The 27625-nt window shown below is 45.2% G+C and overlaps 1 protein-coding gene across 2 annotated transcripts in view; it reads left to right on the plus strand.

The window, feature by feature from the left end:
* The window catches only part of SMYD2 (SET and MYND domain containing 2), a 51502-nt gene that overhangs the window by 8910 nt on the left and 14967 nt on the right, over positions 1–27625 (plus strand). The window contains exons 2-5 of one of the 2 annotated variants that reach the window (XM_064477185.1): positions 9646–9709; positions 21631–21741; positions 24073–24133; positions 24839–24963. In XM_064477185.1, the coding sequence (XP_064333255.1) occupies positions 9646–9709; positions 21631–21741; positions 24073–24133; positions 24839–24963 (361 nt within the window). The remainder of the gene's footprint in view (positions 1–9645; positions 9710–21630; positions 21742–24072; positions 24134–24838; positions 24964–27625) is intronic. The other variant, XM_064477186.1, reaches the window with a different exon arrangement.

Below are 27625 nucleotides of genomic sequence, written 5' to 3' on the forward strand. Positions count from 1 at the left end.
CACCTAGCTACTAAACATTTCCCATGTGCAGAGAAGGGGGGAAAATGGCCCGCCCCCACCTTTCTGTGGCTCGTAGGAGAATGGCCCTGGTGGGGACCCACTGCAGGGTCAGGGCTGGGCAGCAGGAGTGGTGTTTGGGTTGCTTTCCCTGCGGTGTTAGCTTCACTCCAGCAGTCCCAGTACATGCATGCACGCATGCACACATGTGCGAGTGTCTTTGCACCCACAGCACCTCGTGCATAATTCCCTTGTCGTACGTGCTCCTTGAGTGCAGGAACCAGGTCTTACTCGACTCCGTAGCTCCAGCCCTTAGCCTGAGACCCAGCACTCCATTACCTCAGTGAATACTTATTAAATGAATAGTCTCACTCCTGCAACTTGTTTTACCAGCGGCTCTTTGGACAGGCCTTGTCACCTTTTCCTATAAATAACGCTACTCAGTTTTGGAAATGCATCCTTATGAATACCCGCAGAGCCCTTCATCAACCCCTGTTTTCATCAGGACAGGATCTTGACTGCTCAGATTCTCCATGTTCAGTCCCCTTCCCACCCCGCTGAGCGTTACCCTTGCTACTTGTTCTCTTAAACCCTAAACACAACCTGAGTGGTCTTTCCAGCCCCCCACAAAGGTGCTTGTCATTCTTCATCCTTCCCTGTGTCCACCCGTGATCGCCTTCTGTACCCTCTGCCTCCTTCCCAGAGAAGGCCTTCTCCCCTAAGTCTGTTCATCCTCCAGAGACATCCAGCTCAAATTGCATCTCTTTTTATGAAGCTTCCTCTTAAGTAGTTCAGCCCACAGATCTCTTTGTTTTATTTAGCTACTACTTTATTTTACAAGAGTTTATTATTTACATTTATTGAGCATCCTACCAATCCTGGGGATTCAGAGGTAAGACTATATCCTCTAAAAGTGTCCCTAACTTCCGTGTCTTTAAAGAGCTCAGTCTGAGGAGTAGCTTCTTGCTCTCAATTCAGTGTCATCTGGCCATTTGGATGCTGAATCATTTTGCCTGAGATTTGTGTTTATTGCCCATATGAAGGTAGGGCTTATTTCCCCAGATAGCTTGTTTTTGGGGTTTGTTTTGTTTTGTTTTACAAAAAAATATATTCCCCGAGCCTAGCGCAGAACTTTGCACAGAGAAAATAATCCTTTTTGAATAGATAAGACTTGGCTAAGGTAGATTAACATACTTCTTTCCTGCCTCAAGTTCAAGGTTTTATAGTATAAAAACGTTCTTTGTTTAGAAATAGGAACGAAATCAATAAATATTGGAAGAATCTGTTCAAGTGATATCTGATAAGTTTGAGTTATCAAGTCCGAAGTTGGGATAACTCACCTAAAGTAAATTGGCACTTTGATTTTTGATTATTTGTCTACAGGAAAATAAAACCAAGAGGATGAGAGAGTGTCATCTCTTAAAATTCTTCTGTAACCAATTAAGGTGCATTTTCTTCTAAGATTTAGAACAGGTCACATGTTTCTTGGGCAAGGAGTTAATAATACTCATGTTTGGCTGCAGAGGCCTGACTGTGTTCTAGAACTCATGCCATTAGATTATAAAGATGTCTTTACGTGGTTTGTTGCCTGAATGTTGACATGAGGAATATTGTTAGGAACATTCTGAGTTTTCAGATCGTTGAATTTATATGACTTTGGTTCCATCCTTTTCCTTGCTGTTTAATCACCTGGGTGCTGTGGAAGTTGGGGCAATAGCAGTCACCGGGGAATCTAATATGATTGGTGTTCATTACAAAGCACCGGCGGTAACATCTGTCGTCTGTTGTACGTTGGAAGTAACGGTGGTGTTACTTTTTCTCAGTTCCTTTATGAGAGAACAGAGTTAAAAACGTGCTCCTTGTTTCTTTCCTTTGGACTTCCCAATCAGTAGGCTTCAGAGAAGTCAGAGACAAATTGCAAGGGTGTCATTCTGACCAAAGTGAAGATGTAAAATTGTTTCGGAGGGAAATGTTCAATTTGAAAGCGCATGCACCTGCTCCTCCGCAGGCTTCAACTGCCAGGGATTTCCCAGGGTCTGCGGGGTGAGGTTTGGTTGTAGGTGTTGTCCAGTGGCTAAAAAAAGTAATTTAATGTTCGCTGTCCTGTAGGCTGCTTACTTCTCTCCTCCATCCATAAACCTCATGAAGTTTTTTCTAAGGCAGGGGTAAATTTCATCTCGACCAGAGCCTGCAGTAAAACAAGTCCCAAATCACTGCTGTTACCGAGAAATTGGCCTCTGCACCCTGAAAAGCGAATTCAAACTCAGAGTTTGGGGAGCAAAGAAAAGAGCAGTTTTGCTGCTTTGCCTGCAAAGGTTGTCGCAGCGGGCTCGTGCCTTAAAGACTGTGAGCCCGTCTTGGGGCTGGGGTCTTGAGGTTTTATAGAAAAACCGGACGGAACAGAAAAGACAATAACAATCAGGGCGTTTCACAGGGTATTACATTTCTCTTCATCTTAATAAGAACTTCCTCTTGTTATGGAGGAATTTAGGAGGGTCTGCCCACTTTCTTGAGGGTCAGGACCTCTAGGTAAAAAAGGATTAAGTTATTCTAAGAAAAGAGTGCACGGGAAGGGGAGCCTGTCAGTCATAAGATCAGTTTAGCTGAAAGAACAGGTGGGAACAGCTCAGGCGCCGTCTCGTTAGTTTTCTGCTCTTTGATCATCATCATTGTTTTTTTCATCACTGAGCTTGACTTCATGACTCAGTGACACACACAGTCATGTTTACAGCATTTTTTTAGCTGTGTGGAGGAGTAATGGACAAATATAGCTGTATTTAAAGTGTACAACGTGGTGATTAATGTACACAGACGCTGTGGAATGATTACTGAGATTGAGGTAATGAACGCACCCATCACTTCACAGCAGTAACTTTCTTTTGTGTGACGAGAACGTGTCAGCTCCACTCTCAGCAACTTTTAAGCCTGCAACACAGTATTATTAACTATAGTCCCCACGCTGTACCTTAGATCCTCAGACCTTGTTCTTACAACTGAAACTTTGTACCCATTGACCTCCATCACTCCGTTTCCCCAGGCCAGCCATTCGGTGTCCGGACTGCCAAGCCCAGCTTTCTCCTTGCAAATCACGGCTCCTGTTCCAATATTTGGGAAAACCTATTAGTTGCTACCTTACTGCCCTAAATATTTCCTGCCACCCCTGGAAGCCCCGGGCTCTAACTTTTAACAAGCCTCAGAACAAAGCCCGTGCCAAGGGGAAGGTTCAGCCCTGCTCTGGGAAGAAGCTCGCGCAGCACGTGGTCCCGTTTCACGGTTACATTGTGGATTAAAGTGCTATGTGGAGCATCTTTCACTGTGACACAAAAACCCATACCCTCCGTATTGTCCTTGTCCCCTGACCAGGGTTATAATAGGGTTCGGCCACAATTCCTCCAGTCTTTCTCTCAAACAAAAATTTGCCAGTGTAACCACTCTCTCTGGGTGGGAGGCCAACTTTGTTTCCTATTGTCTTATTTCAGCCCACGGTGAAGTTATATTGCGCTGCTGGGGCTTTTTTCCTTTTCTCTTTTTCATTTGGCCGGGGCTGCCTCTGTTCAGCGGAGCAGACTTGTCACTCCTTCTGTCACCGTTAGTTAAAAGTAATTGTTATTGCAAACCCCCTCCACGCCAGTATCACTCTCTTTCATGGGGAAAACCCACAAAGCATTCATTTCAGGAGCAGAAAGGAGGGAGCTTACAGGATCAAATCCTTTTTATCTCAACCAACAGCACCTGCGGCAACGTATTAACTAGCAGGAGTTGTTAATTACAACCCTAACTTGTTGATCTTCACGGCTTCCGAATTTTAAAAGCAAGAAAATTAATCACTGCGTGTGTCTCCTCCAGTAGAAAATGACAGGAGTGTGTCTTCTAGTTCTGTTTCCGTCACTAATAATCAGATACTTGCTTTTTCCTGTAACATGTCTTTCCTCCCTTTGTGGATGGAGCCATTTCTTAAGTTCAAAGAGCCCTTCCTTTCACAGGAGGGTAGATATTTGCCGGTAAAACAAAGGCTTTAGAAACATAAATCCTCTAAATATGAGCCTGAGTGAGATTATACTGAGGATATTTCAGGAGTTGACATCACTTACCAAAAAAAGGATGAAGGCTAATTAAAAGTGTAGTAGCAATACGCTGCACTTACATCTTCTCATTTAATTTCTGTAACAAACCTATGAGGTAGAAACTGTACTTTACAGTGGAGGAAATAGGTTTGGAAAGGATTAATAATTTGCCCAAGATCACAGAGCACCTCAAGCATCAGGGAAAAAAAAAGGGTTGAGATAAGGAGGCAAGAAAAGTAACTCATCATATTCATCTTACATGGTGAAGTGGGAATCAGGAGGAGGCAGAAAGAAAGCTGAGGCTTGCCTTTTAAAAATCCGTACCTGACTTCTAGAATAATTTTTTTTATTGTAGTTAGAACATACCGTGTCTGCCACTTTATTTTTACGTAAACATCCATCATCAAGGTAGCTAACTAGTCTACTCCATCCTGTGCTTGCCGTTCGTTCTTAGGAAGAGTTGCACTGTAAACAGTCCTCACTGCGGAGAGGAAGGCTTCAGTGCTCTTCAGCAAGTCCTGCACTCAAACACTCACCCCCTAGGCCTAGGCCGGTGGTTCCTCATTCTGGAAGCACATGAGATCTCCCAGGTAGTTTCCTAAAAATCCCAACACAGACCAACCCAATGAGACTTGCTGAGCCCAACCCCAGGACCAGACAAGCACATGCAGCCAATGTGGAGAACCATACTGAGAGGTTATCAGTGATGTACCATTAACTTCCCTTTCGTTCCCTTACTTTTCAGTTATTTGACTTCATTCCTCCAGATGACCTTGATTCATCTTTTTTGGAGGGCAGTTTTCTTTTCCTGGTTTTTTCAGCCTTTCCCCAAACCTCCTGGATGATTCAGATCAGGTTACATTGCCAGTGAAAGATGCACAGCTGTGTCTTCTGCAGGAACAGAGTTTATTCTGAAAGCCCTGTCTGTTCCAACAGTGGAACTGGATCCTCCGTAGGATGTCTCTCCCTGGCTACGTATCAGTCAGTGGTCATCAGCCCGCACAGGCTCTCCCCTCCTCTCTCTCAGGCATGTACACACACAACGCAGGGACCACCTCAGCAAATTTTGGTTTGGGTTTCCACTGTTAGACTTATGGAATATTTACATCTCTCCCTATGAAAAGCTGTGGGAAGAAGTGAAGCTCGTGTCCGGATCACTTTAACGGAGCTCCCCATCCCATCCCTACCACACCTCATCGAGAATTGCTGTTACCAAAGTAGATCAGAGTCGGTTCTTACACCATCACTGTCAGTAACTGGCTTAGCGTCTCTCCTTTTCTCCTCTGAAGGCGATGCGGCTCGGGAGACCCTTATTCACGTTCTGCTGGTAGATGACTCGGTAAGCACATACACAGTACAGCCTGCCTCCCAACCCCGCCAAGCTCATCTGGTGTCTGCGGGAGCCTGGGTGTTGTACCACCCAGTTCCCAGAGGACGCAGTCCCACGTAGACTGTCCCCATGTCCGTCTGAGGAACACCTGCGTTTACCACACTGAATGAGATGGAGGGACCTTCTTTGCACAGACTGAATACAAAATCAGCCCTTACTTTATCCCTGTCTCCTTCAAGTGACATTGATTCCTCTGTCATAGTTGATCGAGAGACCCTTTTTGTGGGGGTGCTACCTCCCCAAATCTCATTTTCAGAAATGATCCTGGGTCCTCCCCATTGCATCTTTGAGGCCAAGGAGCAGTCCCGGGACACCATTGGAGGTGGGACGTCATGCAGACCAGGGTGAAGAAGGCCTGTTATCTTATCCAGACACATAGATTATTTTTGTTTCATCTAGTATATTCTCCTCGATAATTGGCACAGTACTCCAGGAAGGACAGTTTTGTGTGACGAAGACAGAATAGGTACCTTGAGGGGTGAATTCTGATTCTGCTACCTACTTGCTGAAGGACCGCGTTGGGTTAGATAGTTCGCCTCTAGGATCCTCAGTATTGTCATTTGAGAAATGAGAATAATAATGTCTTCATAGAGCTGATAGAATTATTAAGAGAGATCAATTTTCAAATTTTTTGGTCTTAGGACCCCTTTCTACCCTTAACAGTTGAGAACTCCAAAGAGCTTTTCTTCACATGGTTTATGGTATGTATCAAAATTAATCATATTTGAAATTTATAAAAAAGAATATTATAAAGTATTTTAAAATGACAACAACCATTCCTTAACATGTAACTTTTTTTTTTTTTAAATGAGGACTGTTTTCCAAAACAAAAGAGTTAGGGAGAATAGTGGTGTTTTACAGTTTTGCAAATTTCTTAGATGTCTGGATTTCCAGAAGACAAAAGAATTCTCAAATATGCTTCTGAGTTCAGTCTGGGATATTAATGTAGTTTAGGCTGAAGTGTGTGAAGAAAATCTGGCTTCAGATATATAATTGGAAAGGGAGGAGGATTTTAATAGCCTTTTCAGTTAATTGTGGATGTTCTTCAACACTATAACTCAGTAAGTGATTTCTGCCTTAAAAGTTAGTTGTAATGTGCGATCTGAAGCCATATCTGTGAACTTTATGTATCTGTTACGTTAAAATCCCTTAGTCTGCCTCGAACTTTGAATGACTCTGTTAGCCATTCATAATTTTTAAAACATCATACACTGGTCATTTGGAAAACACTGGTTCACTAAATCATATAGACCTCCTAAAACTTTATGTATTTCATCAAACCACCTCAAAAAAACCACAGTTGTTACTGCCACCACCCCTGTCATCAGATGGGAGACTGTTGAGCTCAGAACAGCAGATATATGCATTCCAAAATTCCAATTTTTGCTCAGAAGCCCAAATTTTATCATTGGCAACAAATACTGCCAAAGATCTTCCTTGATGTGATGGGCTCGCTTCATTCATTTTCATAACATATCTGCTGAATTTTCAAGTCTGAATAACCAGCTTGTCTAATAAAGTTGTTCTTTCAAGTAAAAGTGCTATTCCAGGAAAACAGTGGCTCGTTCGGCTTACAGCCCCAGGGGTGGCTAAGTGCTTTCCCCTGAGATGGCCATCGTCCTTCAGTAGGAGCAGAGATGGTTCTGTGTTCTTCCCATGTCATCCTGGGATGTCAAAAATACACATACAGAAGAGTTGAGAGTTCATGAAGTGAATATTTGTTACTGCTTTGTTTGGAACATTCTTGAGCGGAGCTGCCTCCCCCCCCCCCTCGCTGTGAGTGCATGGAAGTGACGAATGTAGTGATCGCTTGGACAGTTTGGTGCCACGGCTTCGATTTGTACCCAGGCACCGCCAGTTTTACCCTCCAGGCATCTTACGCACCTGCTGGAGCGCAGGTGTCGGACAGTAAAGACTGTAGCAGTGTTCTGAAAATAGTTTTGACCTTGCTGACTCCCTGGAAGGGTCTCCGGGACCCCAGCAGTCCACAGACCATGTCTTGAGAGCCACTGGGATGGGTCGTAGGGATTCCATAACTGATCGCCAGTCCTGACAAGTTAGATTTTTCTTCCTGGTCTTCATTGTTTGTGGCTCTGGATTCGGTGACTGGCTGGGCTGAAGGAAGTCTGGCCTTTTGGAGATTTATTATTTTGATGAAATCCCACTAGAATTCTTCCCAAGCTCACAAGAACCCAGCTGCTTTTTTTTCTCCCTGAGATGTTGCCTAGAAGCTGAAAACAGACCTTGGTTTCATATTAGCTTTACTGCTGGCAGCTGACCAGAAAGATCTCTATACATAATCTTTGCTTTTTTGTATAGTGTAGAGCTAATAAAGGCGTTTTTGTGATAACTTCCTAATCTTTTATGTCAGGGAATCCTAACTCTGGTTCTGAAACCGACTTTAGGTGGCTCGTGAGCCCTTGAGATTTCACAAAATTTTTCATGGTTTTTCAGGGGTCGGGGAGAAGGTAGATTATTGGGGAGAATTAATAGCTTCAGTCAGATTTTCAGAGAAGTTTTGTGACTTCGAACCCCTGCAAAACCAAACATTAGCAAATGACTGCTTCAAGTGGACATTTTTTTTGTAATGGGGTAACACCTCCCCATCCATTGTCCAATTGCGTTTCCAAAGGCATCTCTTTTTGGAAGGAATTTTCAAGGCTTCCTCCTTGGCTTTGCCCATCTGTTCTTTCCACCGCCTTGGCGTTTCTTCAGGTCCCCATCACTTAGCACTTGCTCTCTGGTCACTTCACAGTGGTTTTTGAGCGCATCGTGTCTGTCTTTTCCCCCTTGGTATAAAATGCAAGAGATCCAGGGCTCTGCATCTTGCCCGGATGGATCCTCAGAGGGTATTTCAGGCCAGAGAATACACTCAGCCAAATCAGTGGGTTCCTTTCTTAACTACTGAGATGTGCAAACTTGGAATATTTATTTATACCTCAACCGTGAGATGCGTTTTTCTCCCACACATTCTTCAGTCTGCTTCTTGGAATCCAAGTGCTGTCATGAAAACTGCAAGGCAGTCTGTGTAGTTCCAACGGTAGCGTTTTTGGAACACTTTCCCGATTCCGTGGGAGTAGTGTGGTGACTAGCACTGTCTGACAAGGCGCAGAGGAGGACTCTGCAGCGTGATTATATGTGTCAGAAAATAGCAGCTCCCCAGGCACACTGCAGAAGGGGTGGGGATGATGGAGCCCTGCGGCAGTGCAGGGGGGCACCCGGGCAGCCGCGAGCATGCCCTTGGTGGTATCAGCATTTTTAGAAGTCAGAAAGCTGGCTTCCACGCGGTGGGTGGGAACTGGACAGCAGGCTTTCCAGAGAGTGCTCTGTGCTGGTTTCCCATCTCAAAAAAATGTTGAGTTCTGTCGTATGTGGTTTCATTCAGTGGCTTCACAGGTTTTGAAAAAACTGTGGCTCATCTACCGCAGTGAACACCCCAGCACCGAACAGTTGGGAAAGGGCCCTCTCCCTGGCCTCTCTGGGAAGCACGAAGATAAGTAACATGGCAGTGAACAGGGAGGGTCGACCTAATTAGGAAGAGGCAGAAGAATTGCTCAGTTGTACACAGACAAGGTGGACACTCACCAGACCCAGGAATATTTTATTCAAGAGGATGTCCCCCTTGCTGGGCGGCAGCATTTTTACACTTTGCTTTCCGAGAGCATTTGCATTTCTGACATGCCCCATCCTCTCTTCTGCGTTACTCACACCTCTAAACGCTAAAAGGTGTCACTCACATTGTGTTTTCACCCATGTCGTGGACCCCAGTCCTCCGTCTTTTCAGTCTCAAAGTTCCAAGAAGGCATTATTTCTGTCCCTTTTTAGCAGGTGAGAAGATCAGGACGTAAGAGCCTTTGACTTGCCCCAGACTGCTGACTGGCAGTGCAGGCGAAGTTAACAGGCTTCCCGGGCCAGGCTCGTGAGTCAAAGAGGAGGTCATTTGTCTCTTTGGAAAGTGCCCTTCACATTCTTGGGGTCGGTAAATGTCAGCGTGTGTACTCTGACTAACTCACTGCTACTCAAGGACTGAGTCTGGTCCGTCTCTCCTTTGGGAAAGTGCCACGGATCAGTAGGGGAGCAAGGTAAGGTGACTCTTGGCTCTGCTTTCGGACCAGATGGCTGTTCTTGCATGATCAAATGTGCGGCGTCACGTCTCTGCCTCTCGCCACTACAGTGCCCTTTCTGTTTTTTAAGGAAAGAAGGATTGTCCAAATGTGGAAGATGCAAGCAGGCATTTTACTGCAATGTGGAGTGTCAGGTAGGTGTGGGGCCAAATGGCAGGGAGGGCTTTGTTTCCTCTGGAGATGGGGACCCCAACGTCTTTTTCTTTCTTGTCACAGCCTCTCCAGCACCCTCTTGCACCCAGGGCTGGGAAGCTTCCTTGTGGCGTCTGGTTTAGCTGGATACCCTGATGTGCTGGCCCACGACTAACAGGCAGCCAGTGATAGGCAGTGATGTTTTGGGGCCACTTTCCCAGGAGAATTGGAAAAGACACAAGGAAAGCAGTGTTGGATACAGGCAGATGTGTTACCAAGGTTGACAGTCTGCCCCCAAGGCCTCCAGCAACAGGTGGAATGTGCAAAGATGACAAATGAAAAATGTTAAAATGCTGTCTTTAACATTTTTAAAGTTTTACTGCCACTGGTCTGTATTTTTATATACCCCACTAGCAGGCCACGTATCACCCACCCTGATTCCAGCCCAACTTGGGTGAGCCCCTGCACAGCCTTGTACAGCCGAGAGGGGGGTTGCTCTCAGCTGGGACCTGGAGACCCGGGCATCGGGCCTCGGCAGCAGCCAGGGCTGAGCAGATTCAGGAGGCTGGTTGCATGTGGACCGCGGGCTGTCAGGTTTGATGGCTGAGTCTCAGGGGAGTCTTGTAACATGGGGATGGGGAGCTCAAGGAGGGGTTTGGAGGAGCCCTTGGTAGACTCTTTAAGGGACAAGGAGTGGTGTTTCCCCGACTTTTCTCTTGATACAGTATCATGACACAAATGTTCATAGGTAACTTACAGAAATGCATTCTACTTGCCAGCAGTTTGAGTTTGGGGAGAGAATGATCTTCGGCCTCTGTGTGCCTTCCCCAATCTGTTTTTCTAATGGAAACCCGCTCAGATGCCTTGCGGTGTGCTGATGCCTTTAAGCATCTTCAAATAAGAGGGGGGATTTTCTCCATATCTGCCCCTCATCTTTGCTGCTGTTCTTTCGAGACTTGCTGTCATTCCCCTCCCTCGGCTCCCTGGTCTACCTCTGATTACCCACGATGTCATTTTTTTTCTTTCTCTTCTCCTCCTGTAGCTGGTCTCTGAAAGTCCCCAGGAACGTTGTTTAGCAGTGGGAGAGCGAGCGGTCGCTGAGGCCCGAGGCCTCATCTGACCGTCACAGCGGCCCCTGGCCAGGATAGAGCCCAGGCTGAGCCGTTGGCTTGGGAATGTTGTCTTGGCTCTGAAGGCCGTGTGCACAGTCCACCTCCTGTGTGTCCACGGCAGGCTTCCAGAGGCTGCCAGCCTGTGGGGCGGCGGGTATATCGATGGGCTTGTTGTTGAGTTTTCCAGGAGTGTGGCTTCTTTGGAAGCAGAGAATTCATACTTGGCTTCTGCCCGTTATGGACAGAGAATTCCGTGGTTGGTTGCTGCAGTGTTGGAGCAATCAGCGAGCCCTGGGAATGACATGATTTGGTTCCAGGCCTGATAAGTTAGCTGTTTCTATATTTAAGCGAAACACTTCTTAGAAAAAGTAACCCATTACATTCTGTTCTTTAAAGAAGCAAGCTAGTAAATCACGTACGGTTCAGACTATGTTAACACAGACCACTAGGAGGACACGAGGCCAGCTCTGCAACAGACTAGCTCTGTGAACTTGGCAATTGGAAGGACATCTCAGAGTCTGGTTTGTTTGTTTTTTTTTTCATGTAAACAAGGACAGCGGTCCCTATCTTGATGAATTATAAGGACCAAATGATATGATAAATCTGAAAGTTCTACATAAATTGTGATGCTGTGTACAGGTGTGAGGGCTTATAAAAATAATATTACAGTAATTCAGTCTGGACTGAAGCTTTGCTTTATGCAAAGAATAACATATATAGCATATACTTTAGATTTAAGGGGCTTATTTTTCCACCTGAGAGAATGGTTGGAGTCTAAGAACTTGAGGTCACTGATGGTGTGCATTGTGTGAGTCATACTTGTTGCAAAATGAGCCTTAAATTCTCTGATGAACTGTAAACGCTGCATTAATATAAAACGTGAGACTCTGAGAGGCTGAGCTACCACTGGGTCTCCTGAGCCTGCTGCTGAGCTGGCTTCCCTTAGGCCTCACCTGGTGGCATTATTTTGATGAATCTTGTCCAGGTTGGGGTCTCAAGGTGGCCATTGCGGTTCCCCTGCATCTAGGACTTAGTCTCCCAGATTTGCAGACTCCCAGCGATGGGTGCCCTGCCTTGGGAGGTTTACAGTAACCAAGTACATCAACCTGCATGAACCAGAATGCCTCCTTATTACTTTACAACAAACAGCTTGACAGTCTGTACATTTTCCTGCTATAGACAGATTGTACAGGTCAAATCATAATGAGGTTGTTCATAGCAAGGAACCCCAGATGATTCAGTACTGGGATTCTAAGTCATGTTAAAGGTCCGGGCCAAGACGGCTTGCTGTGTCCAGCCTCATGATGTGCAGTCTTCCCTGAACCTGGTCCAGGACACTCGAGTTCTGGAGAGTACTTGTGTGATTCAGTTTTCCTTGGCTCTGTTGAGTATGTTGTGAGCAAAGAACTCTCCTAGATGACAAGTGATAACACAGTTCCTGAAGCTACAGTTCTAGAAGCCAGGTGAGGCTGGATTTGACCTGTAAGGGTCATTTTCATTTCATCTATCTCCTGTTGAAGGAAGAGGCTACTAGCCATGGAGGTTTTGCATCCTTTGATGCTGAAGAACTAAGTAGGGGCTGAGCACTGTATTACAGTGAGATAGAATGGTCACAGGTTTAATTAAAGTCAGTGCCTAGAAATAAATGGCTGTGTGAGGGCTTCCTACATCAAATCATTAGGGAGGAATCTGGGGCATTTGCTCCAGATAAAGATGTATTCAGGGATCTACCCAAGGGGGTGCTTGGATGGGATCAAAGTGGAGGCTCAGCTACAGGGTAAAACAGGTGGCACGAAACAAGAGCAGCGATGAGGAAGGTAATTGAGTGATTCTCCATCCAAGAAGGCATGGCCCTCAGCTGCTAGTCATTAACTGGGCCTTCTTCACTGGCAGACCCTACCCACCAGGGGTCCCCAGGGGGGTCAGTACCACACAACAGAAGGTGGGGTTGGAAAGGAGGTTATTGGTAGATAAGAGAGCCATGTCCACCATGGTTGGGTGGCCCGCCCAAGGTCACACACAGGCAGAACCAGGACCAGCCTGTGCAGACTGCCGCGGGAAGGCCCTCTCTGCTTTCCAACCCTGTGCTTGGGGGTCCTGAGGACCTTCTTGGAGAAGAGATGCTCTGGGCCTGTGTTATAGACGGAGAAGTGGCCTTTCATGGATGGGAAAGGAAAGATCCCTTCCAGTGGTGGTGTCTTCCCAGACACCTCTCCAGGAGCGAGAGGCACCCATTCCTCCCTGAGGGTGTCCCCCCGGGACATCTTAGAGGATGCTACCCCTCTGTTTATTCTCCCCAGCCCTCCTCTCTGATTGCGGTGTGTTAGGATCATGCTTTATATTGTACAGTTGGGCTCTGTCTTGTCCCGTAGTCTTCGTTCACTTGACTCAGCGTGATCCCGCCAGAGGAAAGATTTTAATTGACGATGCATTAAAGGATAATGGGAGGAAATATGAAAGAAATAGGAATTCCTTTTTAGTTAGGCTTGGTTTGTAACCTGTGTGTGTTTAATGAACTATATTTATTTTTATAAACATGCCTGGAAAGCTCAGTGTATTATTCACTCACGTAGACTTCTTCATCACATTGTACCATGACATGTTGAAGAGAATAGTTTTAGAAAGCTGTGACATAGAGGAATCATTGTGGAGTAGAACTTTTTAGGGTATTATTTTTTTCATCTTTTTTTTTTTTTTTATTTTTAACTTTATTTTACAATATCGTATTTTTTAAACTGAAGTATAGTTGATGTACAATATTATATGTTACAGGTATACAATATAAGTGATTCACAAATTTTTAAAGGTTATACTCCATTTATAGGTATTATACAATACTGGCTGTATTCCCCATGCCGTACAGTACGTCCTTGTAGCTTCCTTTATACCTGATGGTTTGTACCTCTTAATCCTCCACCTCCACCTTGTCCCTCCCCCTTCCCTCTCCTCGCTGATAACCACTAGTTCCTTCTCCACATCTGTGAGTCTGTTTCTTTTCTATTATATTCACTAGTTTGTTATATTTTTCTTAGCCTCCACATGTAAGTGATATCTTAGAGTATCTGTCTTTCTCTGACTTACTTCACTTAGCATAATGCCCTCTAGGTCCATCCATGCTGTACACCAGAAACTAATACAACATTTAAAATCAGTTGTACTTCAGTTAAAAAGCAAATAAACAAACAACCCAAAATATGGGCAGAAGAATGGAGCATTTTTCCAAAAGAGGAAATGGAGGTGGCCAACAGGAACATGAAAAGCTGCTCAACTCTAGAGTATTATTTCTTAACACGAACAGATAAACGAAAACGATTTGTGTGTTGTCAGTGGAGATAGGATTGACTGTGCTTTTGGAAGTAGGAAGGTGCATGTCCTGATGGAGATTAAAAACAAAGATGTGAGAACATTCTTGACTTTTATCATCGATTAAAAAGTAACTGAAGTGTAGAAAATGTCCAAGAAATGGTCCCAGGACCCTGTTGTTGTATGGGTGACTGGTGAATGGGGCCAGAGTCACAGGTTTCACCCTGGTTAAATTCACTTTGCTCTCTTAACCCAGACACAGGAAGCATCTTCAACTGAGCCACTCCTTTTTTTCTAAATATTTAACATCACCAGTAGGAAAAAATGTGTAAGAATGATTGAGAGAAGCCCATCACTCTTTTATGGGACTAGCAAACGAAGCAGATGTGCTTGTAACGGGGGCCTGGCAGTGTCTGCCTCCTTCATGTGTGACGCTCACTAAGTTTCTTTTCACTCTCTCCCTCTCGCAGAGAATGGTAGTGGAGAGCAGGAATCCTGTGATGCTTTCTTACCATTCCACATTTTAAGAAACCACATATGCATGCTGCCCCACATTTCCGGAAATCACATATGCATGTGTACATGTAAACATTGTCCAGATTGAAAGCTCCATTAGAACAAGAGAAAGGCCAAATACAAGGGTTGGAAAAGGGGCTTGACAATAAAAATCCAGTCTCCTTATGCAGGGAGACAATGTATCATTTGCTCAGTAGAACACTGGATGACTTAACAATCATTCTTTTCTCCCAGTGTTGGAAATGAGGGTGCACGATGAGACAATTTTGCAAATCTTTATGCCTCTTTTTAAGCATTTTCATCCAGACACAAAAAGTAAAGTCATGCAGAGCAGTTATTACGTTGGCTGAAAATGAACTAGAAGTTTAAAAAGGGTATGAAAAAATTGCCTATCTTCCTTGTATATAGATTTAATTGTTCACATTTATTGCATGGATAATCTGTGCTCATTATAGAAAAATCAGAAAGTACAGATAAATAAGAACAGAAAGAGTATCCATAATTCATAATTTTATCCTTGCAGAGAAAATCACTGGTACCACGTTGGCATGTGTCTTTCCAATTCCTTCCTGTGCATTTATCTGTATATTACTTTTCTGGAAAATGGGACCCATTGGAGTTTACATGAAATTTTATAAAGATTGTAATCAGTGAAGGAGTAACAACTTGAATTGTGAAGAAAACTAGTAGAAAAAGTTTTAGAAAATGGGCAAAAATATTTTTATAAGCATAAAGGGTTCAAAACCATTCTGTGTACAATGAAACCGCCAATAAAAAACAAAACAAAACAGAAAAACACTATTAATAACACTTATTCCTGTCCATCAGTTTAACTTAATTTTTGTTTCAACTTTGTCCATTCTGATTGTTTATAATTTCTTATGGGTGAAATTAGGGCAGATTGCCTCTGTCAGGTTCTCTAAGATATGTGGATCATCTCTATGGTAGAAGAAAGTATAATTTTTTTTTCTTTTTAACATTTTAAATCAACTGTAGTTCAATTAAAAAGCAAACAAACAACCCATTTAAAATGTGAGCAGGAGAACTGAATAGACATTTTTCCAAAAGAGGAAATGCAGATGGCCAACAGGACCATGAAAGCTGCTCAGCATCACTAATATCAGGGAAATGCAAATCAAAATCACAATTAGACACCACCTCATACCTGCAGAATGGCCATCATCAAAAAGAGCACAAATAACAAATGTTCGCAAGGATGTGGGGAAAAGGGAGCCCTTCTACACTGTTGGTGGGAGTGTAAATTGGTGCAGCCACTGTGGAAAACAACATGGAGGTTTCTCAAAAACCCAAAAACAGAACCACCATATGGCCCAGCAGTTCCATTCCTGGGCATTTGCCTGAGGAAAAAAACATTAATTCAGAAAGATATGTACATTCCGCTGTTAGCAGCAGCACCATTTACAATTGCCAAGACATGGAATCATCCCAAATGCACATCAATAGATGAATAGATAAAGAAGATGTAGTATATATATGCAGTGGAATACAACTCACCCATAAAAAGGATATTTTGCCGTTTGTGGCCCTTCGTTCGCTTTCTTTTTTTACTTTGAAAACCAGAATTTTATAGCTGGCATAAACATTTCCATTGTGTCAAAAACAACAAAATACCTAGAAATAAACTTAACCAAGGAGGTTACCTGTACTCTGAAAACTGTAAAAACACTTCTGAATGAGATTGAAGATGATACAAAGAAATGGAAAGATATCTTGTGCTCTTGGATTGAAAGAATCAACACTATCAAAATGGCCGTACTATCCAAAGCAACTCACAGATCCAGTGCAACCTGCATCAAAACACCCACGACATTTTTCACAGAATTAGAACAAACAATTCCAAAATTTATATGGAACCATAAAAGACCCCAAATTGCCAAAGCAGTCTTTTGTAGGTCTTGTTTTTCTTTCTTCTTTTCCTTTTTTTTTTTTTTTTTTTGTGGTTTGATGAATAGAGAAGTTCTTTCATCACTTTAAATATATCATGCCACTCCCTTCTGGCCTGTTGAGTTTCTGCTGAAAAATTAGCTGATAACTTTATGGGAGTTCCCTTGTATGTTACTTGTTGCTTTTCTCTTGCTGATTTTAATATTTTCTCCTTATCCTTAATTTTTGTCAATTTGGTTACTGTGTGCTTTGGTGTGTTCCTCTTTGGATTGATCTTGTGTGGAACTCTCTGCACTTCCTGGACTTGAGTGACTGTTTCCTTTAGCAAGTTGGGGAAGTTTTTGGTTATTATCTCTTCAAAAATTTTCTCAGGTCCTTTTTCTCTCTTCTCTCTTTCTGGGACCCCTATAATGTGAATATTAGTGTGCTTCATGTTGTCCCAGAGTTCTCTTAAAGTATTCTCATTTCTTTTCATTCTCTTTTCTTCGTTCTGCAGTAATGATTTCCACTAATCTGTCTTCTTGCTCACTGATCCATTCTTCTGCCTCATCTGGTCTATTCTTGGTTCTTTCCAGTGTGTTATTCATTTCAGTAATTTTATTCTTCAACTCTGTTTGGGTATTCTTTATATTTTCCAAATCTGCTAAAGACTTCACTCTGTGCATCTGTACTCCTTACTCTAAACTCTTTCTCAGATAAATTGCCCATCTCCTCATCCTTACTTCTTCTGGGATTTTATCTTGTGCCTTGGCCTGGGAGATATTCCTCTGCCTCCTCATACTGTCCGTCTTTCTATTTGTATTTTTAGGTAGGTTAGTTACTTTCTCGACCTCGGAGGGTAGCCTTCTGTGGGAGACGTCCTAGGTGTCCCAGCAGTACACTCCTCTCTTGTCACCCAAGGGCCAGGTTCCAGCCAGTCCTAAGAGTCTGGCCTCTGTTTGTGGATTCCTTCCACAAGCTTTGGGGTTGTTGATTTCTTATTTCTAGTATCTGCCCCCTGGTGGATGAGGCTGGACTTAGAGGCTTATGCAGGCTTCCTGGAAGGAGGAGTCAGTGCCTGCCCACTGCTGCCTGAAGCTTGGCCTGGTGGGTGGGGCTGTGTTTAGAGGTGTTTGTGGCTCAGGAAGTCCACTGATGGGTGGGACTGTGTTCCCACCCAGTATGCTGTTTGGCCTGAGGCTTCCCAGCACTTAAGCCTACAGGCTGTTGGGTGGGGCTGGGTCTTGGTGCTAATGATCCAATATAGATGTCAGCCTCCAGCAAACCTCCTGTAGATGAACATTCCTGGAATGTCTGCCAACAATTTTTATGTGCCCTGGGTGAGCCACAGCCATTCCCTCCCTCCTCAGGAGACCCTCCAAAACCAGCAGGCAGGTTTGTCCAGGTTCCTATGAAATCACTGCCTGTGCTGTTGGACCTGGCATATGCGAGATTCTATGTACGCTTCCCGAGAGAATGAAGTCTGTTTCCCCCAGTCCTGGGGGGCTCCTGGAGCCAAGCCCCACTGGCCTTCAAAACCAGGTGTCCTGGGGTCTCCTTCTCCTCCCAATGCCAGAACCTCGGGCTGGGGAGCCTGATGTGGGGCTCAGAGCCCTCACTTCCATGGGAGGACCTCTGTGACTTATTCTTCAGCTTGTGGGTTGCCCACCCAGGGGTGTATGTAGCCTGATTATATCATGAGCACACCCTTCCTACCGTCCCCCTCAGTTCCCTCTTTATGTTTCCAGTTGAAGAAGGTCTTTTTTGCTAGGTTCCAGTCTTTTTTTCTGATGGTTGTTTAGTAGTCAGTTGTGGTTTTCTTGTAGTCTCGAAGAGAGGTGAGCTCATGGTCCAGAAGAAGGTATTTAAGATATGTTCAGAACCTGACATTTTCTACCAGGTGCTATTCTCCTCCTGCCTTTTTTTTTTTATATATATAAGAATTAAAGTTGAGTAGTAGTGCCATTATGGTACATCTCTGTCATTTCCCCCTGCCAACAAAGTGAAGACTTCTTATTTATCTGGTAAATTTCCCCTGATGAAACTTAGCATGATTCTGTGCTTCCTTTAATTTATCCAGCTCTCTGATTTAGCTGCTCTGTGTGGGCCTGTGTTACATTCTAGGTGCCCTTACTTCTACCTGGTGTTCTGATGTAAGTCATAAACTACTTGAAGTGAGAGACTCCACCTCCCATCCCTGCCTCTAAGGTCGGTCGAGGGCTTTTGGAATGAATGAAGGAACCAGTCAGTGAACAATTAACCAGCTTTTGTTGAGAGCGCCCTTTGTGCCAGGCACTGGTCTGAGTGCTTCTCATGGGTTAGCTTGTTTATTGAATCCTCACAACGACCCTTTGTGGTCGCGTGAATGCGTGGTTATCCCATTTGAAGGTCCTACATTTGTTGGTAGTCTGCAAGCTTTATGTCTGATTATCACTGTTGGCAGGCATAAAATGATAGACTCAGAACTCCGGACCTGCTAAGTAACTCAGGGATCATGTTATTGACAGCCAAGGATACAGATGCAGAGGGATTAAGAAGCCTGCCTGGTGTCACATAGCTGCTTGACTGCAGAGCAGAGGGTAAGAATGCAGGTTTCCCCAGCCCCAGACCAGTGTCCTCTTACTTGGCAGCGCTCTGCCCTCCTCCCAGAGCATGCCCTGTAGTTAGGTTCCCTGCTCTTTGAGGACATTAACATCAATAAATTCAACATTGTGTGTTACTTATATTCATATTAATTCAGTATTCTATTAATAAATTAGTTCTATTGATAATGCATAAATCATATTAAGAAATGTTAATATTAAACTGCTCTCTCCCAGGAGCTCATTGTTAAACACCTAACACACCACCTTCAGTTCAGAAAACTAGCATCGTCATGGTCCTGCAAAGGCCTTGTCTTAGCATTCCTGGGGTGATAATGGACACGTGTTCATAGCTGTCAATTACCCATCTGTCCACAGCTGGTGGTCCTCACATCCCCTTGGGTATCCCATGGCCGGAAGCCCTCTTTGTCCTTCCCTTTTTGCTTTGCATGTGGGGAGGGAGCTGTTTTGTCTGTTGAGAGCTGGACCCACCTGTTCTACCTCGTTGCCTCATCACCGTGCTCTCAATTCAGGCTTGGGCTAAAAACAGATCCTCTTCTCCCTTGTGCATATCTTGTCGTTTCTTTCTCTCCCTGCTCTTAGTTATATTCGGCACGGTGTTATTTAACTCTGCAGAACATCTTGGCACAGAACTTGAGCCAAGGGTCTGAGCCTCGGACTGTGTTAAATCATTAAGTGACGTCATGTCCTTCCTTCTTGGAATTGGGGCGGGGGGAGGGAGACATCTTCAGTCAGCAACTTTGTTGAGTGCCTAGTAAATGTCAGGCACTGTTCTAGGCTCTGGGGTAATAGGTGTAAACAGAACAGACTAATAAGTTCCTTTATTTTAGGTGGGTGGGGGAGAGACATTACACCAAAAAACCAATCAATGTGTAATTATGTCAGGTGGTGAGAAGTACTAAGAAGACATAAAGCAAGGAAAGGGAGGGTGATGGAGAGTGCTGGTTTTGGTAGGATGTTCATGGCAGGTATCTTGAAAAGGGGACATTTGAGCAGAGATGTGGAGGAGGGAGGGAGGGAGCGAGGTGGAGATCTAGGGGAAGAGGCGTGGAGCCAGGACATGCAGCAGGTGCCAAAGGTCTCGAGGCAGGAGCAAGCGTGGTCTGTCCCAGGAGCAGCAGGGAGACTCTGTGGCCTGCGTAGAGTGAGCTGAGGGGGCGACAGTGGTGGGTGATGAGCTCAGGAGTGGAGGGGCCCCTACCACGTGTAGCCTCGTAGGTCATCTATAAAAGACTTTGCCTTTCGCTCTGAGATGAGAAGCCAGTAGAAGGTTCTGATCTGAGAACTGGCAGAATCTGAGTTTTGTTTGGCAGAATCGATGACTCCAGCTGCTCTCCAGAGCACAGTCCTTGGGGGCCGGGGCAGAAGCAGGCATCCAGGTGGGAGGCGAGGGGAGTAGTCACGGTGAGGGGTGTCGAGTCTGCAGCAGAGTGTGAAGGTGGGGGCAGCAGGCGGTGATCAGATGTTAGATGTGTCCTGAAGGCAGACAGAACAGACTCGGCGGCGAGGTGCATGTGAACGTGAGGGAGAGAGCAGCAAGAGTGACCCCGGGGTTCTGGCCTGAGCGTCTGAAAGAACAGACTTACCGTTTTCTGAGGTCAGAAAAACCAAGGGAAAAACAAGATGGCCTTAAATTCCATCGTGACAAAAAGTGTCTGCAGACTCCCGCTGAGTCCACTCCCAGCAGCCTCTCTGCCCCATCACATCACCCTGACATCCAGCCGGGTCCCAGTCATCTCACGCTCACTCATGCGCCCCCGCGCCGGCATCGTCCTTTTCGCCCCAGCCCTCAGAGTGCCTCCTCCCTTGGCCTTCCCGTCCCGAAGACAGCATCCCCAGCCTTCCAGCCGTGAGCTTGTGCCCTTCACACCTCAACCTGAGGCCAAAAGCATCACAACCCATGGTAGAAAAGAACGCAGTTTTCCTGTTTTATCCACTGAATCTTTAGGAAGTCTGTATTCCTAAATATTCCCAAGAGTTGCCCTGGCCAGACTCTTAGACAAAGCCCTCATTTGCGTTTTTCTTGCATCACCTAAAAAAGGGGACGAGGTGCTGTGGACACCACGTCTCAGTTATTTGCCCTAATGTGAGGGCAGAGCCAGGACAGAGCCATGGGGAGCGGAGCCAGATCAGTGGCTAATACCCACGTCACTCACCCCAGTGACTTGACAGTGGCCCCAGGTAGTGGAAAGCTGTGTGTGCTGTTTGGAATCCTGAGGGGCTGCAGAAAGGTAGGAGGTGCTTCATGAAACAGCACAGAGCAGGTTTCCTCATGCCCATGACCTTGGCCAGGCCCGAGGCAAGGTTATACAGCCACATCCATCTTAAGGGATGTTCTCATCTCTGAGTTTTGTGAGCATTGTCGTGTTTTCCAAAAGGAAACGTATTTCTCCTGACCTTAACTAGGAGGACTTTATTGCATCCTCTCTTCTCGAACTTTATTGCACTGTGTGTGTGTGTGTGTGCACTTGTGCATGTGTAATAATTTTTTTCTAACTTTCCCAGAAAGAAGATTGGCCCATGCACAAGCTGGAATGTTCTCCCATGGTTGTTTTTGGGGAAAACTGGAATCCCTCAGAGACTGTAAGGCTCACTGCAAGGATTCTGGCCAAACAGGTGAGGAATTGGGATCATGTTCAAGTGTGTTTCATTGTATTTTTTTCCTTAAAGGTCAGAAAGATGAGTACCTGACCTGTGGCGGTCATTTCTTGCTCAGCGTCCTGGGACCCCATTTCCCGTCACACCCGTGTGGACCCAGGCGAGAGCAGCACCCCAGGCGTCAGCTGGTTTGTGTGCACCGTGCAGCTGGGATATTGCTTACCTAAATTCTGAGCTTCTTATGAGATGGGTCTGCGTAGAAAAATACGGCCTTTCAAGGCATGGCCACGTGGTTGACAATAATTGGAGCGTACGAGGGAACCAGCCTGGCCTTGAAACGCTGCGATGTTTCCCTCTTTCCTCCTGACACAGGGCACTCCCCCTCCCCCCGTCCTCGGCAGTGTCTGCCCCTCCCTGTCCCCTTATCTGACCCGCCTGGGCAGGCGAGGAATGGGGTGCATCACCAGACTGGCCTGTGCAGGGAGAGAGCGGAGGAGCGGAGGAGTGGAAATCGGGGCAGGTGGAGAGGGGTGGGGCGGTAACAGATGATAGCCATTACGGTTTCCTCCAAAGATGAAGTCAGAGCTGGCCGTCCTCTCCCCTTGTTTGTACAGTCCTTACTGATTGGGTGACAATGAGATGCCTGAGCTCCGTAGGACCAAACTAAAGAGGGGTAGGGGGTGGGGGCGGGAACACCACAGGACCTGTCCTTGTGACACAGTGAAGGGGGCCCCCGGGGGCTTAGAAGGGGTGTGTCCCCGCAGGTGCCTCTGCGCTGCAAATCTTTCAGAGCTGAAGTTCCCGCTGCTGCCTCTTCTTAATACCATCTCCCACCCTCCGCCTTTAAAACTTTGTTTTTTTAATCTAAACCAAATGTGATCACAACGATTAGCTCATATCTATCCTCAGACCCAGTTAGGCACCTCGGGCTGGTAAACAGGAGAACATTTCCAACCTCTGAGGTCATTGTTCTGTTCTGTTCTGTTCGGCCTGGGTCAGGTGCTGGCTGAAATGCCACTCCACCAGCTCAGGGTAATAAGCAGAGGCAGCCAAGGCTTGCCTGGAGAGGGAGACCAGAAAATCAGGACTGTTCTCCCTGCAGGAGGTTAACTTTTGGATCTTCACTAACAGTCATGTTTAAGTATATGTCGAGATCTTGGCGGAAAGGAGAGGGTGGGAGGAGGTGGGGTGGGGGGGTGAGCCATCAGATTCCATCTGCAAGCATCTTGGGAGGATTGGGGTGACCAGTCTGCTGGTTCTCCCCCTCCCCCACTGCCTCACGTTATTGAAAGTGTTGTGGTTAAGAACTCAGAAGAAGCCGGTGTACTTCTCTGAAAAGCTTTCCCAGGCAGAAATGACTTATGCATCTTATAGAAATGGATCCTGTGAATGGAAGATTTCTGCTCCAGAAAAAGAACTGTGGAAATGGTTTGGCACCAGGAGGGTAGTCTGAAGGCTCTGATGACTTTACACCTGTTTCATTCAACTTTTATTAAAATTACTCCTACTACTAATAGTCTATTAAATGGAAAGTTGCCTGGCCATCTTTTCATCTCTGTAGGATTTGATGATTAAAAAAACAGACCGTTTGTATTCTAGGCGCTTGCAAAGCGTTGGGGGAGACAGGCTACCCAACTACCAAGGGGAAGCGGAACGTGATAACTAGGCAGGTGAGAGCACTGGCTAGACCACCTGTATCCCCAGATTGAATAGCCGATCACAGAGACATGGCCCTGGGCCAGCTCTTGAGCTCTGCGTTTGAACTCTTGTCAACACCAAGTTTATTCATGTTCTCAAAGCCTAGCGGGTTTACTATTGTCAGCCCCTCTCGGGGTGTCTAGAACAAAGCCGGCCATATGTTTAAAGTGAATCGGGGCTCACGGGTACAACCGAAAGTGTTCTTTTTGAAACACGGAAATTGAGATCCTTTTAGCCTATGCTTAAAGAAAGTGTAAAACGGATGGGGGGTTTGATTTTGTTCCTTTTTAGGAGAAATAATAAATGGGATGGTTCATCTGGAGACTCGGTGCTTTTAAGTCAGGGCCCTAAAAAGTTGTTTTCTAGCCACTGTTCTTTCCCGTAACAGGCATTTTTGAGCCTACTGTGTGCATGGCGTTACCAAGGGTGTTAGGGATGTGGGAGATGCTTTAAGAAGCTTTTCAAAAGAGCCTCTCGGGTTTGGATGTTGGGCAGACGCCCTCAGCCCACGTGGCAGACTCCTTGGCTTGCTGTCTTCACTTCATTGAGAATTGTTGCCTTTTGCTTTGTGTTGAAGTAAAAGTGAAAGCACTGCTCTTGTGCACAAGTCATTTAAATCTGTGTCTGTGTGATTTCTTTCCCAATGACTAGAAAGTCCACCCAGAGAGAACACCTTCAGAGAAACTGTTAGCCGTGAAGGAGTTCGAATCACGTAAGTCTCTCTGGGACTGAGTGACGGGTCATCTCAGCCACACCTTTTATGTGGATTAGACAGGATTGAAGGAAGGAAGAGGCAGCTGTGTTCTTAGCCGTGGTCGGGGATTTTCTAATTATCAGTTTTTACTTTGACTTGTGTGCTGTTTTGAAAAATGGCATATCACGTTTTTTTTTCCCCTGAGTTGACAGGATTGCTAGGAAATAATTAAGGGGAAGCCGGCACTCGTGGGATGAGTTATTACATCCCGAGCCGTCTCCTGCTGGCTCTCCTGGCATGCTGAATATTTTTGGATCTTTGCTGAATTGCAGCCCTGCAAACAGCTGATGTCCTTAGTGAAAGGCATTAAATCAGGGACTGTCCACGTTCTTGATCATGACAGAGTTTCCAGGGCCAATTGGGGAGCCCTGGACTTGACCGAAGCTGTTTATCAGCCATTGCCACTCATCCCTGACCTCGCTGCTAATGGTCAGTTGAAATTCCATGTCCTGAGTGACTTCCATTTGTCAGAGGAAGAGAAGGAAGACACGGCGTGCTTTTCTTGCCCTAGGGTTTATCAGTTAGACCAGATGAGGAGGAAGAGTATTTCCTGGGGGCTCCACGTACTTTTTTCTTGCGTGCCACGCCATTTACAGTACAAAAAGGATACAGCTAGAAATCCAGAATTTCCTACCTGGTGAATAATGGTTTGTTTACCCACAGATCTGGATAAATTAGACAACGAGAAGAAGGATTTGATTCAGAGTGACATTGCTGCTCTCCATCACTTTTACTCCAAGCACCTGGAATTCCCTGACAACGATAGCCTGGTTGTACTCTTTGCACAGGTGAGAATGCCGGCCTCGGGCATCAGGTAACGTGTCATCCAGCCTTTCCCTGCCTGAGTCCCTCTCCCCAGAGCATACTCAGTGGAGATAAATGGGACATGGTTCTTGACCTGTTGGGCCCTGTTTTACATAACCTTGCTGGGTGACCTTGAGCAGATCAAGGTCCTCTCTCTGCTGGCCCTCACTGATGACTGGAGCATAGGAAATTCATCCGACCTCTGCCTCTTGCTGCAGAAAGAGTTTGTGAGAACGAGGAGTTGCCAGTGCCCCAGGACATGGCATACTGGAAGCTCTTTGAGTAGAAAAGACCATTTGAGGTTCCTCCATTAAATCTCTGAAACAATCCCTTCTGACAGTAGTGGGGTTTTTTTGTTGTTGTGATTCCTGGCAAGACTGTGTTGATAAAGCAGAGGCAAGTCCAGATGTCCCCAGGAGGGAGGCCCTCCCTGATGGCCCTTGGAAGGACAGTCCCCATAGAGTCTCGGTGCTCGAGGTCTTTCCTGATGGTTGCTAAGAAGTCCTATTTAGAGAGGCCTCGGTTTACCAAAGTTAGAAAAAATTAAAAATCAGGGAGGCAAACTTAAAAGTGATAAGGAATTGGCAGCCAGCCGTTTGGAAAAACTGACGGCGGGGTGGGCATGGCTGGGACAAGAGAAGACAGTGCGGCCGGCACCCTTCAGCTGAAGGCAGTCTGGCTTCGTCAGGCTTCCTGTTACCATGAGCGTGGCTCTTCCTGGTATGACTTAGTAGATCAGATTCCTGTCTCTAACATACCCTTGTGTTTTCCCCTACAAGCTGAACATATAGTTGAAGGTGACCTTCTCATAGAGAGAAATACTGGAATACTGCTCTGTGCAACCAAGTAGCTACCTTCCCTGCCAGAACCTTCAGTGTCTAGACGGATAAAAGGCCTTGGGTGGATACTTCCACGTTGTTGTCTTAGAACAGAATAAGCATCACCTGTGTACCCTTTGACCCAGTAATTCTATTTGTACGAACCTACCCTAAGGGAGTAATTAGAGATTATGGATGGAGACTGACATGCAAATTGTTTATTGTAGGGTTCTTTTTAACCGCCCCCCCCCAAAAAAAAAGAGAAAAAGAAAAGGAAATCCATACTATAAATGGTCAGCAGTAGGAGTTTGGTATATAAATTCTGGCATAGTCTTACGATGGAAGGTAATGTAGCTTGTATGAGTTATATTTCAAAGAATGTCTAAAGATGTGGAAAACGTTGATGACATCACATTAAATGTAAAAGGGGGAAAATGTGTGTGATACGAACATTTATACATGTAAAAACTGTTTCAGTGGAAGTTCACTATTGGTTATCTCCTGAGTTGTGGAAAACTTTTGCTTCTTATGTTGAATGATTTTTCCGGGTTTTCTACAATGAGCATGTATGACTTAAGAAAATGCTGAAACAAGGGGAGAGGGTATAGTTCAAGTGGTAGAGCTCATGCTTAGCACGCACAAGGTCACCTCCCCCTGCAAAAACAATGAACAAAACTTTTAAAAATTGTTTTAAAAAATACTGATAAGAAGAAAAGATAAAAAGCACCCATGGTTCTCCCATGTTAAAAATTGCACATAATCGGGGGGAAGGTATAGCTCAGTGGTAGAGCACATGCTTAGCATGCATGAGGTCCTGGGTTCAATCCCCAGTACCTCCTCTAAAAAATAAATAATTACCTCCCCCCCTAAAAAAAAATAAACAAACAAAAAAAAAAAATTGCACATAATCAAGAAAGAAGTGAGTCTTCATCTGTCCTCCTACCTACTTCAACCCGTGGTGAGAACCACTCTCAGCAGTTGGATGAATTCCTTGGTGGACTTTATGTTCATATGGATATATTTCTACTGTGCGACTGCCATAATCAGAAAAAAAAATGCTTCTGTTGGTAAAAGAAAAAAATGGGTTCAAGTTATGAGTGTTAAAGCAAGAGTAATGAAAAGGAAAACCCTGATATCCATTATACTGTCCTGGGGTTACAGCGTACTTCCCTAAGTGTCCTGACACAGTGGATTTGGGTGACAGTAGAAAGTTCAATTGACTTCTCTTCCATTTTTCAAAAGAAACTGGATGCAGGACTTCTTTTCTGGATGAGATGAGTGGTGGTTATGTGAGGAAGCAAGAGAGGTGAAGTAAATACAAGTTATCTTTCGCCTGCTAGCTGTGGAAAAAGTAACTTTTTCCAACACAGCAGTGCATGCTGATAGGACCTCTCAGTGCTGACATGGTAGATATGGGCCCATATTTTCGTAACCCCAAATCAAGGCACTTGATATCACAAGCAGAAGTGTATTTGTGGTGAAAATGACTCAAAGTCTCTGAAATTTGGACTGACCCAGAAAATCGAGGAGATAAATACGTACACACACATGCATAACTACAGGTAATTGATTTCTTTAAAGACTTCATATTTATCAAATCATAATATCCATTCTGAGATTGTGTGTGTGCACACAGATGCACATACACGCACACATATATATCTTTTTTCATATATAAATTTGAAAAGGGACATTCAGTATCCCCAAAGAGAACTCTGTGGCAAGAATGAAAAGTGCTGTTGTGGCCCCGTGCCGCCCCCCGGTCCTGCCGCCCAGCCCCAGCAGCACGTCGGCTGCTCCAGCCTCTGAGCCCTCTCCTCCCTCTGGT

This window comes from Camelus dromedarius, chromosome 21, assembly GCF_036321535.1.
Source record: "Camelus dromedarius isolate mCamDro1 chromosome 21, mCamDro1.pat, whole genome shotgun sequence".
Classification (NCBI taxonomy): Eukaryota; Metazoa; Chordata; class Mammalia; order Artiodactyla; family Camelidae; genus Camelus; species Camelus dromedarius.